This window comes from Phaseolus vulgaris, chromosome 6 (genome assembly GCF_051622355.1).
Source record: "Phaseolus vulgaris cultivar YP4 chromosome 6, ASM5162235v1, whole genome shotgun sequence".
NCBI lineage: Eukaryota > Viridiplantae > Streptophyta > Magnoliopsida > Fabales > Fabaceae > Phaseolus > Phaseolus vulgaris.
Window position 1 is genome coordinate 18027273 of NC_143503.1, and position 17214 is coordinate 18044486.

Here is a 17214-nt window from a genome sequence, read left to right on the forward strand (position 1 = left end):
CTTCAGAGTTGTATCTTTGGTTGTCCTGCTTTTGTCCATGTTCATAGTCTTTATTGGGGTAATTAAGATCCTCACGCCATCAAATGTTTCTTCATTGGTTATGCCCCCAACAAAAAGGGGTACAAATGTTATCACCCTCAAGGTCGTAAAGTTTATGTTACCAAGGATGTCACCTTTCATGAAACAAAGTCCTTCTTTCCTAATTCCCAGCTTCAGGGGGGAGTATTCAAGAAACTGAGGTCCTTGAGTTGTCACATTTTCCTTTGTTATAGGATTTCACTCTTAGGGAGGATGACAAAGACCCTGCTCCAACATTATTACCAAAGAAGAATAATGAGGACAAATATTTTGGGAAACAATACCAACTAAAGGCAACAAGAACCCCGTCCTGGTCGAACAAAAACTTCAATTTTCCGAACCGGAGGTAAGAACTCATACATGTGAGACTCTTGAGGATGTTGGGTTCAATAGTGTCAAAGTTCAAGAGGGGGGAGGGGGGGGGGGGTGAATTGAGCTTTTAAAAATTTCACACAGATTTAGTCTTTTTACAAAATAGAGGAAAAGAATCAATTTATTTAGGAAAGAACAAATTTATTTTTCAGTATACTTTATCAAGACAATGTTTCAGTTATCTGATTTTAAGGTATTAAGTGATTTCAACAGAGAGCAAAGAAACTCCTTGATATGCACAGATAAAAAATAAATAGTTGAGGAGCTGCTTGTTGAAGATACTTCATTTTCTTCCCAAGATATATAGGCTCTTCTCCCCTTACTTTTTTCAACCTTCTTGCTGGCTGGTTTTTCTTTTATTTGATTGTTTGGACAATCACTCTTTATGTGACCTTGTTTTACCACAACCAAAATAAGTATAGTTAGAAGAATTAGATTCATTCGGTTTAGGATACCTCTTTTTTTGTTGAGTCTTATCTCTGCCTTTCTTCTTTAGGAATCTGCTGAACCTTTTTGTAAGTAGACTTAGTGTTTCATCATGTTCAGCATTCTCTGTCTCCTCACTGCTATCATTCTGCACACTTGTTTTCAATGCAAGTCCTTTGGTTTTCCTCCTCATTGTCTCTTGCTCTTTAAGCCTTTTGAGCTCTAGCTCATGCTCCATTAATTTTCCGAACAGTGCAGCAGTGGACAACTTTGACATATCTTTGCTTTCTGTTAAAGCGACCTTTGGGTTGCCAGCTCCTATCAAGACACTTCAGCACCTTTATATTGATCTCTTCTTTGTCAAACACCTTTCCCAGTCCAATAAGATGATTTACAATGTGGGTAAACCTCTTCTGTACATCAACAATGTTTTCTTCAGGTTGCATCCTGAAAAGTTTGTATTCTTGAATGAATGAGTGTTTTCTTGATCTCTTCAGATTATTCGTGCCTTCATGAGTAACTTCCAAAACTTCCCACATCTCCTTAGCCGAATTGCACTGAGATATTTTGAAGAATTCATCAATTGTCAATGCAGAAGTTATGATGTTCTTAGCTACTAGATCATATTGAGCCTTTTTCTTTTCACTCTCATTCCATTTAGATATTGGTTTTGCCACTGTTTCATCTTTGACAACGTACAATGGCAGAAAAGGTCCATGGACCACGACCTCCCAATTACAATAGTCAATAGATTCCATGAAAATTTTCATTCTTATTTTCCAGAATGCATAATTCATCCCACTAAACATAGGGGGTCTATTAATAGATGAACCCTCATAAAAAAACACTTTAAACTCAGACATATTGCACACAAACTTAAGTAAAATACAAGTCCTAGCTCTTGATACCAATTGTTGGGTTTAATAGTCTCAAAGTTCAAGGGGGGGGGGGGGGGGGGGGGGGTTGAATCAATATATTAAAGAAAGAACAAATTTATTTTTCAGCATACTTTATCAACACAGTGTTTCAGTTATCTGATTTTAAGATGTTAAGTTATTTCAACATGGAGCAAAGAAACTCCTTGATATGCACAGATGAAAAACAGATAGTTGAATCCAGAGATTTATGACAGTCAAACCACACAACACCTTTGAATGATTTGTGCTAATTGATATACTTGGTTTTTGCAAAACAATGTGTTTCAATTCTATTCAGATTAGTTACACAGATTTCAACAAGTTATTCAAATTTACCTATTTCCTATTTCATTGAGAAAAGAAAAAGATCTTGTACCAAATATCCTATAACCCAATTTGTGTCTACAGAAAGATTTTCTATGCAACACTGGAGTTTTCTTTTAGCTATTTGTTCTATTAGAATCCCTAAATCAGTACAAGAAGCCTTCAAAGATGACAATTGTGTTCGATCCACGAATGAAGAAACAGGTGCATTAGAAAGGAATGAGACTTGGAAGATTGTAAAGAGACGAAAGTATAAGAAGGCAATGAATTGTAGGTGGATATACACAGTTAAGTATCAGTCTAATGGCACAGTGGATCGGTATAAGACAAGGTTGGTTGCAAAAGGATACACCCAAACCTATGGGATCGATTATGAGGAAACTTTAGTTCTAGTGGCAAAAATGAATACAGTCAGGATTATTTTCTCCTTGGCAGCGCACTTTGGTTGGGAGATGCATCAATTTGATGTTAAAAATGCCTTCTTGCATGAAATCTTAGAGGAAGAAGTATACATGGAGATTCCACCTGGTTATGGTGCCACTAATGAAGGGAATAAGGTGTGTAGACTTAAGAAGGCCCTGTATGGTCATAAAGAATCCCCTCGTGCTTGGTTTGGAAGGTTTACTTAAGTTATGGTATTTTTGGGTACCGACAAAGCCAAGGTGACCCTACTCTGTTTATAAAGCATTCTTAAGACGGTAAACTTACTCTACTTTTGGTCTATGTAGATGATATGATTATTGCAGGTGATGATGAGATGAGATTGGAAAACAAAATTTGAGGGAGACACTAACTACTCAGTTTGAGATGAAGGATCTTGGGAACCTGAAGTACTTCCTTGGGATAGAGGTTGTTTACTCTATACAGAATATTTTTATTTCTCAAAGAAAATACATCTTTGATCTCCTCAAAGAGACTAGTAAGTTGAGTTGTAAAACCATTAGAGTGCCAATAGAGCAAAATCATAGGATTGATAATTATGAGGAAAGCCCAAAGGTGGATGAGACACAATATCAAAGACTTATGGGAAAACTCATCTATCTATCACACACTAGGCCAGACATAGCCTATGCAGTTAGTGTGGTTAGCCAATTTTATGCAATCCTAGCTCATGGGTCTTTTGTTTTGTATTTTGGGGTGCGAAATTTGGTGGGATTGGGTGGGTAAAATGAGTGAAAGAAACTATGAATTATTGGTGTATGGAGAATGATAATGAAGCTTAAAAGATGTTAAGCCAAATCGTAAGAGGTTCCTTGCTAAAACACTTCGAAATAAGGCTAGCAAAGAGTGAGCTAAGAGACTATCTGAGACTGAAATTTTGGTAGCAATTCAATAGTCTATTCAAAGCTAATTTACAAGGGGGCTAGAACTTGTACTTATAGTGCTATGGGCATCCAATGTGCAAGCTTTAACCCTAAAAACTCTCTAGTCATAGAAGGACAAATGTCTCTCTCTAATTGGAGCAAATCCTCTCAAATTAGAGGTTGACAAGTGTCCTCCTCTAATTGGAGAGAATCCTCTCCATTCTCATGAAGACAAATGTCCTTTTGGCATTGGTGGGAATCCTCTCCATGAAGGACATGTGAACTTTCATGCTTTCCTTGCCACTCCATGCTTTTATTTGCACTCTAGTAATTTATTTGTGCATCCTAGATGGTCTATAGTTGCCTTGGGTCCAAGGAGGCCCAATTGTAACTCTCTAGCTAGACTTTTTTTTTTTCTATTTACACCCTACTCTAATTGACCCAGTACATGACCTATGAAAATTAGCCCAAAACAGACCCAAGAAAATGGCCAAAATACAAGCCCAAAATAAAGTTTATACTATTGTGTACCATGTTTATAAAACTAGATAAAAACGAAGAGCAGACAACAATTAATTCTCTCTTAGATGAGAGTCTTCTGAGCTCTTTTTTCTGCTTCCAATCTTGTTTTTCATCATTCCCTTCCTTTTGAAAAGGATTTGTCATCATATTTGAATGATGCTCAATGACAACAACCTCTGTTTATTTATTATTTTCCTCCCGGATCAAATGTCATTCTACAATAGACATAAAACAAATATGAGGTATTTTTTTATTAAAAGAAAAGAAAATAGAACAACAATAAGGACTTTTATAAAATTTTTTAAAGTAAAACATAAGCCTTTTTCAAAAATATTTTTGTTCACTTTGTGTTGTTTATTCCCCAAGCTAGGCAACAACATCACAAAGTGTTGTTTTTGTGATTTTTGTGAAGAAAGAGCATTATATATTTGAATAAATAGTTCAAAGTATTGCAATCCCCCTTTAAGGATTGTTTCTCAGCTATGCTTACAAGGGTGTCACAAAAGACTCTTCTTCTTTGTTGGTTTCCTCTTCTTATTCATTTTCAATAAAACTTGCATATGTCTTTTTTGTACATGAATAGTTTATTTCTATATCTGGTTCAGATCTAGACACATATTTTTCTTCAAGCACATCCTCACAAGGTTCTGTAATAGAAGGAAAAATACTATCAATATCTAGTTCAACTTCAGAGAAAGACTTTTTTGTACTTTCCTTTTCTATCATCACTCTTTCTCTTTTTTCTTTCTCCTCTCTATCTTTCCTTTCTTTCTCCTCTCTTTCTCTTTTTCCTTTCTCTTCTTTCTTTCTAACAAGAGCTTGCAATTTTTTTAAACTCTTTTTCTCTTATAACATATTTTTTTTCTCCATCTACAAATTTTCTTCCTATTTTAACAAGCTCTTCCATTTTTTCTCCAAGCTTCCTTTTTCTATCATGTGAATGAGGAACAAATTTTCTTCTCATACACGCCTTTAAATCACTCCAATACTCTACTTTTGATTTTGTACCAATTCTAACATCAAGTTGCCTTTGTTGCCACCAAGACCTAGCATATTCTTGAAAACATAGGGTAGCCATGAAAAATCCATTATATTCATCCACTTTGTATTTCTTAAAACTTTGATCAAGCTTTGTCTCCCATTATAAATATTCTTCAACATTTTTGTTTCCATCAAAGTAGGGAATGTATACTTCAGACTTTGTAGAATAATATAAACTTCTAGGCTCAAAACATACCCCTTCCTTTCTTTGATAGTTGGAGTTATAAATCTTTCTTCTATGAATATATCTTTCTTCTTTAAACCTTTTGCCCTTATTTTGGTTGAGAACCATTTTGCCAAACCTTTCTTTTAATCTCATCCTATTTTCTATCTTTATCTTCTCTCATAATTCTATTCTCCTCTCTCCACCCATAGGCATCTTCTTATTCCATATTACTTCTTTGCACACTTGATGCATGTAAATGATCACTCATTTTTGAAAAATGCAAAAAAAATAAAAAATTAAAAAGAGTTTTGATTAGACAAGGAGTGATTAAAAAATTTCAAAAATATTTTTATATTTTTTTGGTGAAGTAAATCAAGAGTTCAAGTATGAGCTTTCTCCAAGTTCACTCCTAGGAAAGTGAGGTGAGTCACACTGGACTGCTTAAGTACCAAGACTTTCCTAGTCATAGCTTACCTCAAATAGTTCTGAAAACAAGTTCTCTCAAAGAACTTCAAAACAATTTTCCTTATATGTGTGTGCAAGACTTCCTAAGGATCAAAAGAAGATCAACTACAAATGGAGAAAAAAACCTAGGTGAAAATGCAAGAAAGTAATAAGAAGAAAGTAAAGTAAAGCAAGAAAATCTAGACTAAAATCCTAGGTGAAAATGCAAGTGACACTTCGAGTCCTTTGACACATTTCCACAAGATTAAGAGTTTTACTATTACAATATTCTTAATAGGATTGCTTTGAAAGCATTTTTCCAAACAAAACAAAAGTAAGCAAGAAATTAAACTTGTACACAAAGGTACCGTGATATAAAACTAAAAATACAACAATTTTTTTTATGAATTTCTTTTCTTCAAGTTGTCAAATCTTTCTTCTCTTTTAAATGAACTTGATTCTTGTCTTAAATTGTTGTCCTCTCCAAATAATCACTATTTTTAGCTTTTAGCTATGCATCATCAAGTAGAAATTAGCTTCACAACTTCAAAGTCAAACTTCCACTCAATATGAATTTCACCTTATGAGACCAACAAGTAAAAAATCAAGAAAATCTCAATTAAAATTGTCAAACTCAAATGGATTAGTTTGACAAATGCAAGAAGTATTTTAAGACACAAATCAACAATTAAAGCTAACAAAAACAATGAGCACTCAAATAGGAAACCTAAGAATAACACTAGAAATAGATTTAAAATAAAAATAAAAATATCTAGAATGAAACCGACACTGAAACTTCCAAAAATTTGTGAAACTTCATCTAGAAACATTTTGTGTGAAATTTTTATGTGAGAATGTCAACATAACATTTGATCAAAATAAACAAATTTTAGGTAAAAAAGATGTGTATTATGAGAGAAACAAATCAAACCCTGTAGTACCAGTATTCAGAGATTGAAACTATTTTTTAGCACTGGCAGAGATGATTCAAAAATTTACTGGGGAAATATTATAATGAATTTGAATCTCAAACTTTTATCCCAACTCCACAAAATATCAAGAAAGGTGTGGTAAAAATTTCAGGTAAAAAAGCCCAAGGAATAAGGTGCAATAAATTTTATAATGAGAGCAACACCACACTGAAACTGTTTTTTCTAGGCTGAAAACGTCCTGACTTTATTGTTTATAACATTTTTTTCTATTTTGTTTTTGGACGTTCTATTTTAACTGGATACCAAAAACATCTCAATAGGGTTATGTGAATTTTTTCATATTTGTTTACCAAAATACAACCCACAATAAATTCTCACAACAGAGACAAGATTTCATAAAAACCGAAAAAGAAGAAACCTAAGGGATTTGAAAAAAAAAGAATTGAAACTCAAGACATAATAGAAACCTAACTCTAATGAACATTTTAATGATTTAATAACAAGAGAAAAGCACACAAAAGACACAAAAAGACTCAAACCACATGGATATTCATTGTAAAAAAATAAACAAAAATTCAAACAAAGGACTACTTGATTTTATGACATATATGGAAACAACATGACTTTAGACAACTAGAAATAGATCATAAAATAAAAATGAAACCCACATAAACTATTTTTACCAAAATAAAATAAAAGAAGACTCAACAAAATTCAAAAGCACACAAGATAAACTAAAAAAGAACTCCTAAACACCAATATAGATGGTTCAAGAAAGAATAAGTTATTTGAACCAATTAAACCAAACAAACAACAAACAAAATAGTATAACTAAAACAAAAACAGAATCAAGACATGAAAAAAACATGTAAATAATATGGAAAAATGAAGAACAAATTTTTTGAGAACTTATCTCTTGAACAACAGTGAACCTAATGCTCTAGATACCACTTGATGCAATCCTAGCTTATGGGTGTTTTGTTTTGTATTTTGAGGTGCGGAATTTGGTGGGATTGGGTGGCTAAATGAGGGAAATAAATTGTGAAGTATTGGTGTATGGAGAATGATAAAGAAGCTTAAGAGAGGTTAGACCAACTCCAAAGAGGTTCCTTGTTAAAACACTTCGAAATAAGGCTAGCAAAGAGTGAGCTAAGAGACTAGTTGAGGCTGAAATTTTGGCAACAATTCAATAGTCTATTCAAAGATAATTTACAAGGGGGCTAGTACTTGTATTTATAGTGCTATGGACAACCAATGTGCAAGCTTTAACCCTAAAAACTTTCCACTCATAGAAGGACAAATGTCTCTCTCTAATTGGAGCAAATCCTCTAAAATTAGAGGTTGACAAGTGTCTTCCTCTAATTGCAGAGAATTCTCTCCATTCCCATGAAGACAATTTTCCTTTTGGCATTGGTGGTAATACTCTCCATTAAGGAGATGACATGTGGACTTTCATGCCTTCCTTGCCACTCCATGCTTTCTATTTGCACTCTAGTAACTTATTTGTACAACCTAGATGGTTGATGTGAGTTGATTTTAGATTTAGCCATTTTTAGATGTGAAACTTTACTTAAGATTGAGATTTTAGCAATTAATGGTAAGGACCAAAGGAAGATTTCCATTGAACACGAACTTAACCAAATGGTTAAGTAAGTGTGAAGGTTCATTTCACAAAAGGAAAGATGGAAAAACAAGATATGGTGAATATGGAATGCAATTGTGGAAATGAAATGGGAACATGGTAAGCATCAATGGTGGTCATTGCCAAACCAAATGATGATCCATACTCAATAAATGAGCCAAAACCCAAGAACACAATTCAATGAAACATATGAAAATTAAGAGCATAAATGGAATGGAAAAATGGAAAGGAAAATGGAAGAAGAAACTTAGGGAAGGGATGGTGAGGATGATCACATCACTTGGGGTGTGGATGCCACCAAGATGAGTGGAAGGGCCGCCACTTGAGAGTCTCACACTCTTCAAGATAAGACCATGTAAAGAGGAAACAAGCCTCACTATAAGCTCACACAAATTGCGTAGAGTTACTTTACTTCTCAAAATTCAACATGTAAAATACAACGAGGTTGGCCTCCTATTTATAGGTGAAGGAGTCTTGGAGAACAAGCATGAATGGTAGGATGGGAAACACTAAAAAAGGGACAGCCTTAGGGTTTGACTAAGTCAAAACCACACTCTAGGCTTGCCTTCTAGAAACTAGGTCAAATTTCATTCCTAAAGGGCTAAGAACAAGCTAAAATGATAACTACACCTCCTATTATGCTAAAGACACCTTATTCTAGCCTATCTTTGCTATTTGGACCCCTAAAGCGAGCCTAAATTATTTACAACATATTCTATCTTTTAAAAAGACCAGAAGAAAGAATAGTTGGTGTTCCGTTTTATGCCCATCTCCTCTTGTGAGGTCCATGAGTTAAAGTTCTTCCTTCTAGTCTTCTAAAAAATTAAAGAAGAATTAAATAAAGAGAGGACCAAGCCTAAAGCCAACAAGAAGACTACAAGCATTCAAGAATGGGCTCCAATTAATATCTCTCTTTATAGTTTCTTTTGTATAAATTTGTAAATAATATAGAATAGCTTTAGGATGTTCTAAAGAGGGAAACCTTAAAGACACCTCCATTGTATAGCACTTTAGGTGCTAGTTTTAGGAAAAATCTAGAAAAATGTCTCTTCACACTCCTTTAGGCGCTAGAATAGAAGGAGTTGGAAGGTGACATTTCAAAAGCTTCTCTTGTACTTTGTGACCAGCCCTCACTATTATAAAAGGGGTGCTTAGGTCTTTGAAATGATAAGATTGATTTTTGAGAGTAAAGAACCTCTACCAAATTAGTGAGTGATTGATAGAGACTTGTGTCTTCTTATCTTCTAGTCTTATCTTGAGTGAATTTTTGGGCTCTCAAGTGGCGGCAACAACACTCATCTTAAAGCCAACCATCCTTCAAGTGGCGTGCACATTCCAAGAGCTTCATCCACATAAGTCCATTTTCCCTTCATTCCAAATTACCCATTTTTGTTCTACTTGTTTGTTTTCACTTCCAATCGGTGCAATCTCTTCCTTATGATGTCCTCTTTCATTTGTTGCACTTATATTCAATTTTAATCGGTGCAAATTGGTTGTTCTTGCTGTTTTGGTCACGTCCTCCATGGGTATAATTGCTATATGTTGTGTTCTTGAGTTTTTATCCATGGGTTTGTTGTTCAAAATGGGTTTCTATGTGAGTTTGACTTGGTTCTTATGTTCTTGATTAAGTTCTTGAATGGGTAAAGAATCTTGATCCAATTCTAAAGGTGCCTAATCATATTCCAACTCTTGTTGAATCCATAACATGTTCATATTATATCTCTATCATGTTATTGGAATCACATCACCATGTGCCTTGTCTTTTGCTTCCTTGGTCATCTTCGTAGCTTCTTGGTTTGTATCAATGGTCTAGAGTTGCATTAGGTCCAAGAAGGCCCACTTGTAACTCTCTAGCTAGACTTTTTCTTTTTCTTTTTACACCATACTTTAATTGGCCCAATACATGGCCTAAGAAAATGTCTCAAAGTTTATACTACTGCGTACCATGTTTATAAAACTAGATAAAAATGGAAGAGCAGACAACAATTAATTCTCCCTGAGATGAAAGTCTTTTGAGCTCCTTTTTCTACTTCCAATCTTGGTTTTCTTCACAATTCATGCATGATCCAAGAGAAAGACACTTGCAGGTAGTAAATATAATTATCCAGTACTTAAAAACGTCTCCTGGGAAAGGATTGCTATTCAAAAAAGGGGAAAAATTATCCATGAAAGTATATACTGATGTTAACTATGCAAGATCAATTGTTGATAGGAGATCCACCACAGACTATTGCATGTTCTTGGGTGAAAATTTGGTGACATGGAGGAGCAATAAACAAAATGTAGTTGCAAGATCAAGGGTAGAGGTAGAATTTAGAGCCATGGCTTAAGGGGTTTGTGAACTAGTATGGATGAAAATCATACTTGATGATCTCAAAATAAAATATGAAGCTCCAATGGGTATGACGTTTAATAATAAGTTTGTCATCAGTATTGCATACAATCCAGTTCAACATGACCGAACAAAGCACGTAAAGATAGATCTACATTTCATTAAGGAGAAGATGGATATTGGTCTTATAGTCACCAAGTACATCCCTTCAAAACTTCAATTGGCAGATATGTTCACTAAGGGACTTTCCACAAAACATTTCAAAGATCTTACTTGCAAGTTGAGATTGATAGATATACATTCACCAGCTTGATGGGGAGTGTTGCATAATTAGGAGATAATTATTCCATAATTAGTGTATATTTTGTTTTCTATTTATTAGGAAAGATTTGATATCTTGTGGTGATTTGATTTGTATAACTTTAATTACCTATTATTTCTTTCCTTAATTAGGTTGTAAATAGTCTATAAACTTAAATTGTAATCACATTTGTAAACATATTTAGAAATATATTCAATCTTCTTCTTTCAACTATGATTATATGTAGAAATTATTTAATTGTATACTTGGATGATTTATTGCCTTAATTCGATTGAAATGTGATAAGTATTTGCATCAAATTGAAGTGTGAATGACATGTTTATGTGTAATGTATGAATTAAAGTCACGAATTTGGGACAATTTTTGAATTGTATCTAATACGGTGTATTAAGTATTGAAACTTAGGAAAAAGATCCTTGACTTCACTGATGACTTGAGTCACATAGACTAAAATATTAGGTAATGAAAAGGTGAAAGAGAGTTTATTACACATCTAACACGATGTGAGTCCCAGATTTTGATACCTTAAACTTACCTTGTACACATTGAGAATTCTTGATATGGATCCATGTGTAAACTATATGTATATACATGTGCATATGCATCTAATGAGATTTATTGTAAATTTCATTTTAGATGTAATATTATGGAATTGTAGTGTCGTCATATTTATTTTGGTAGCTTACCCTCGTACTTGTTGCGTATATGGTGATTGATGAGTACATTTTTATATACTCTTAGAGCGTCTAAAAAAACTTTCTTAGACTGTAATTGAGAGTAAAATCCACTGTTTTGGATGAGATTTACATAAGTGGATGAAATTGGACCATAATTAGAATCATTTCTTAAATATGGTTTTTAAATACATTATGCTCTCATCTTGATCTTGACCACGATAAAGATTCTCTGGACCTTATTAATGATGATTTTGGTGAAGAATTATAGCGTTTTGAATTTTGAAAACTCACGTTGAAGAAGGACTAGACGGTCTAACTTATTCATCTATTAAACAATCGCTCTAAGGTGTCTAATGTTGGAAAATATGTTTCGAAGAGAAAGATTTGAATTTGGTCATCCTATGTGAAAATGTTGAAGATTTCCAAGCGAAGAATTATGTCACTTTGAAGATTGGAAGACTTGGTTATGGAAGGACTAGATGCCCCTTGTGCTGAAAGCCATTAGACGATCTTCACGAAGCGTCTACTGATAGATGCTCCATTTTGGAAAAGAAAGATATGAGTTCGATGATTTTATTACATTGTGGGAAACAATAATCGAAGCGAACTCAATCTTATGTAGAGACATTATCTTTATTTTTTAAATTAAAAATCCCCTGTTAAGCGCACAAAAAATATAGCAAATCTCATTTGAAGATATTGTTTTAGTAAATCTTTTGCGAATATATCTAGCAACAACACTGAGTTTAATTATAATCAATGTGCAAATCTAAATGGAGTTTGGAAACAAAATCGAGATATGGAACTGATTGAGAAAGAGGATATTTGCTTAATAATTCAAAACAAAGAAAGGAAACATTTGATAATTGTAAAACAATATCCCATGGTAGATTCTGAATTTGATTTGGTACAAATAAAAGAAGATTACGAAAGAGACTTTAGAGAAAGAACAAGGCATTGAGTTTTTCATCATGCTTTTGACAGCCGAATAACACTCTTAGACTTAGATTTATTTTTCTTTTGCTTTCGTCTTCTTCATGGAAGGCTAAAATCTTTTGGGTTGATCCCCTTGTGATTTACCATTGAATTTTGAGATTTTTTTTTGAATAAAGTCTTGTTCTTCAATTTTTTGTAGTAGTTTGTTTTAATCCTGTGGTCTTTTTGAATTCCAATTTCTATCAAAGGAATTGTTTTTGAATGCTTGTTGAAAATTTAGTTCTTTTCTTTAATTAGAATTATTGGTTGTTTCTCTTAGTTCTAATCAATCTCTTATTCGCTTAGTTCAAGAGGTAGAAGATAAACATCTTACGAGTAGACGGTTGAAACTAGTGAGATACTATAGATGCTTGTTTTATTAATAATATTCTATTCAATTTGATTGACACTTGTTTAATTAAGTCCAACATTTGTGTGATCATTAAAGGATGTTAAACTTAAATAACCAAGGAGAAATTCGTGGTGAATGAACTTGAGAATCAACCTACTTACTTTAATGTTTTTAATCATCTACTTTACTTTAGTGCACAACATTTTAAAATCCCTCTTTTTTACTTTGTTGTTATTGTTAACCTTTATTATTTATAGATAATCTTGAACACCATTTCACTAAATTCTGATTGGGATCCATTGGAAGATGACTTGGGATTATTTTGACTACATCTATATTATCACCTTTTATGCTAATTAAGCAGTGTAATTTTCAAATAGTTTCTGCACTAAAATTGAAATCTCTTTTAATTTAATCGCAAAACAACTATTATCAGTGATCTAATATAAATGTATTATGTACCTGAGTAAACTTATATGTAAACTTTAAAGTTGTGTGTGATGGCACACGTGTAAAACCCAAGCTAACACGTTTTGTTTTTTTATTATAGACATTATACACAAAAACATATATATATATATATATATATATATATATATATATATTATGTGAAATTTAATCTAGTATTAACGGTTTGAGATATTGCACATACTCTTGTGCCTTATCAACATAGATTTTTTTTATGGAGTTTACATAGTATATATTAATTTTACAGTCACTTCGTAAATCATTATCAATAGTAAGTTAGACTTTCATAATTATTATCTGAAAAATTATATCAAGAATTTGTAATTAAATTTAGAATTGTTTTATAATGTGACAATTAAACTTATAATTTAATTTTGTGTATAAAAAATTCCAAAGTGGATAATAATTCGTATCAAATTGGTACCTTTAGTAATCGGGAAGTATCGTTAATTAGTTAATCATTCATAAATGTTTTACACCTTTTTAAATTATAAAATTATTATTAATGTGATTATCTATCATCTAAAATAATAACTACCTTAATTCTTCTCAATGTAATTTATTTATAGTAGTTAAATTTTGAATAATTCTATTACATGTATTACTATCATTTGTTATAGGGATGATAAAAGGGTATGGTGGGTGTGAGTTTTAGTGTTTCTATCTTATTTTTAAAGTAAAAGTTCATCCACATTTTTGTCTCATACTCAATGGGTATATTTTTTTTTATGCCATCCTTATTTCCATAGAGTAACACGTACCATGCGCCCATACATATTGTTTTAAATATTAATTAAATAATCTTTAAAGAATTCAAAATAATACACATTTTATTTTGTTCAATATCAAATGTTAAGAAAGAAATTATAATTGCATAAATATCATATAAGAGTACCAAATCACAATTAGATAAAGGTCAAATAATTAAAAAAAAAAAGTAAAAATGATCACATTATTGATTCGATGAAATTAAGATTGCATTTCCTAATATGCAATACACTATTTAAGCGAAATCACACAAAGGACAAAAATGTGTAATTAATGTTGTGAAAACACATGAAAAAATTCAAGAGAAGAGAAAGTTGTATTGTATTTTAAAGATTCTTTAATTTTTTTTGAAAATATCCTCTGATTATAGTCGTTTAGATGATTGTTTCATCAAATAAGCAATTTGTTAATATCTTGTTAATATTTTGTCTAATGATTTTAACATCCTTACATAAACAAGTTGTTTTTCAAACCTAATTTTTGTAGTTATTCTCCCTCTTGAATTAACACAAATGATAATAATAAACAAATTAAAGGAGATAAGAAGAAGAAGAGATACACTATATTTTATATTGGTTCATCTGACTTAGCTGATTGCATTTGGTTCTCAAGTAACAAATTGAGTTTTATTAGGAAAACTAATGTTGCAAAGTATAATCAAGTACTATTTGGGATCGTAGTCACTCTTGACTAATCCTTTGAGTATTCTTTACAATTGTAGACAATTTTGGCTAACCCCTCAAGTATTCTTTGAACAAGTCATTCTTGGTTTAATCGAGTATTCTTTCAGCAAGCCACTCCTGGATCAACTGAGTATTCTTTCAGCAAGCCACTTTTGGCTCAATTGAGTATTTTTTTAGCAAGCCACTCTTGGCTCAATTGAGTATTCTTTTAGCAAGCCACTCCTGCTTACCAAATATTCTTTTCCAAACAACCACTTCTGGCTAACATAAGAAATTATGAGAGGTATAATCAACAAATAATTTAATTTTTCCTACTAAGGATGGATTGCATTTTTTTATGATTACAAGGTTTAAGAACTCTATCCTAATTTGCTAGGCGAACACTCATAGTATTCTCTATGAAAATTTTGAGGCAAAAAACTTCGAGCAATGTTTCAGCATAATGCAATTTCCTATGTTCTTTTTGAAAGGTAGTTTTATATAGGCGCTGGAAGAATATAATATTTTGCATATCCATTTATGGTCGTTGAGCAACTTCAACCCGCATAAGTGTCCTTTTTACATCTAACAAGCTTGATAGTGTTTGATGTGAATTGTGCTTGAACGATCTCCTTGATAAACGAAAACAAAAAATATTTCATGCAACATAAAATAAGTGTATATATAGATATTCAAGAAGTATGAGGTAAGCTTAAACTATGTGTATATTATTTAAGCCTATTGATGCCTTATCAGACATAAAGTAAGAGTACATAGTATTGTATCATATAACAGATGAAACACTTGCGTGTTTCATGGTTTGTTGTTTGAACGAAACATTTGTCTTACAAACGAAGCACCTAATGTTTTATGCTTGTTGTTTTTAAAAACTTAATCAAAATCATGGGTGTTGGACTTTTCTCTAACAAAGATTGTGATGAGAGGAAAAATACCTTAGAGATTTGAGTAAACTTGGTGGTATCGAATGAGTTGAACTGTTGAGAGAAAATAATTGTTTTTAGTGAAACAATGGTTTTCCAAAGGAAATGAAACTAAGGATCAAAGAGGACAGAGAATATAAGCTTTTTGTGTTTCCTAGTAAGCTAAGTGTTTACGCTATTGAACATTTAAATTGAGAGTAAAAAAGGAGTAAAAATAATTAAATGTGTGTCCTAAAACTATTTGGTACAATGAAATTGAGGTTTGTGTTTCCTGAAATGTAATACATCATTTGAAAGAAACTAAACAAAGGAAAAAAATGTATAATCATGATTGTAATAAGAGGATAATTACCTTGGGGATTTGAGTAAACTTTGAACAAATTGAACACTTGACAGAGAATACAAAGGAATGTTGATGTAATCATAAATGGATCACCACCATCAACGCTAACCCAACCTTACAAGAGAATGATCGCGAGCAGGAACCATGATTCGAGGTTGGGTCAAGCATCTCAGGCTAGGTCACAAGGTCTCACCATTTCTTAGAGGATCATCAGGAGAGGAGCACTAGAGCATGAGTTAGGATACCAACTGTTCTTTTTTTAGTCTTTTTGTAAGAAAGGGTTTAAATGTAATAAATTGGACTTAAATTGACCTAAGAAGAATAATCTAGTATATGCTTCTAGAAACTCTAGCTAGAGATGCACATGCTTAAATGTGTAAAGTGTGACCCCTTCTAGATCCCCAATTAGTGGCGTATTTTGAGGAGTTAAGTAGGCTTAGCTTGAATTTCAAATTTCTCTCCCTCTCCTAATCACATGACACATATCACTTTAAATAGATGGTCACCCCCTTTTGTAGTACACATTAAATTTTGAGTAAAGAAACTTTGTTTGAGTAAGAACTTGAGTGTTCATAATTTCCTTTGAGTCTTATCTTGGATGTCTTTAAGTGACGACTTCTCCGTCACTTATCTTGGATCCCACTTCCAAGTGGCGTGAGACGTCATACAATTGTTCCTTTATTCCTTGTCTTTCAATTGTTTTTTTTTTTTTTTCAGTTTTGCCCATATACCATCTAGTGTGTGTGTTTTTCTCCTTTTCTCTTTGAATTTCCTTCACACTTACTTAAACCACTTAGTTAAGTTCGTATCCACACAATTCCATGAGTTGTCACCATAAATGTTAAATCAACTTCTAATACAAATGAAACTTATAAAAATATATGTAGTCCTAAATTAAACTCGTTTCAATTGTGTTGAATGAAGAAAATAGAATAATTGAGATAGAATACGTAAGATATTGTTGAAAGAAAAAAAAAAGAAAAATTATGAAGCTAAAGACCAAATGAAATAATAAACAAATGATTTTTAAGTTACTAAAAAAACAACTAAAAATATTTTAATAATTAAAATAAAAATAAATATAAAATTGAAAATAGACATTAGAATATATATTCATCCTCATCCTCAATCTAATTTTAAAATAAAATAAAATTATATAAGGAATTGGAAGAATACTAGTTTATTTGAACTCCTATTATTTATGTG

At 32.3% G+C, this 17214-nt stretch overlaps 1 protein-coding gene across 1 annotated transcript; it reads right to left on the reverse strand.

The window, feature by feature from the left end:
* Window positions 1-1103: 1103 nt before the first annotated feature.
* On the reverse strand, window positions 1104-1646 carry LOC137833376 (uncharacterized). Its single transcript, XM_068641728.2, has one exon. It carries the CDS (start codon window positions 1644-1646, stop codon window positions 1104-1106), a length of 543 nt encoding a protein of 180 aa, XP_068497829.2.
* Window positions 1647-17214: the final 15568 nt, after the last annotated feature.

Coding starts and splice junctions, on each gene's coding strand:
- LOC137833376 (XM_068641728.2), bottom strand. CDS start 1,646: ATGAAAATTTTCATGGAATCTATTGACTATTGTAATTGGGAGGTCGTG.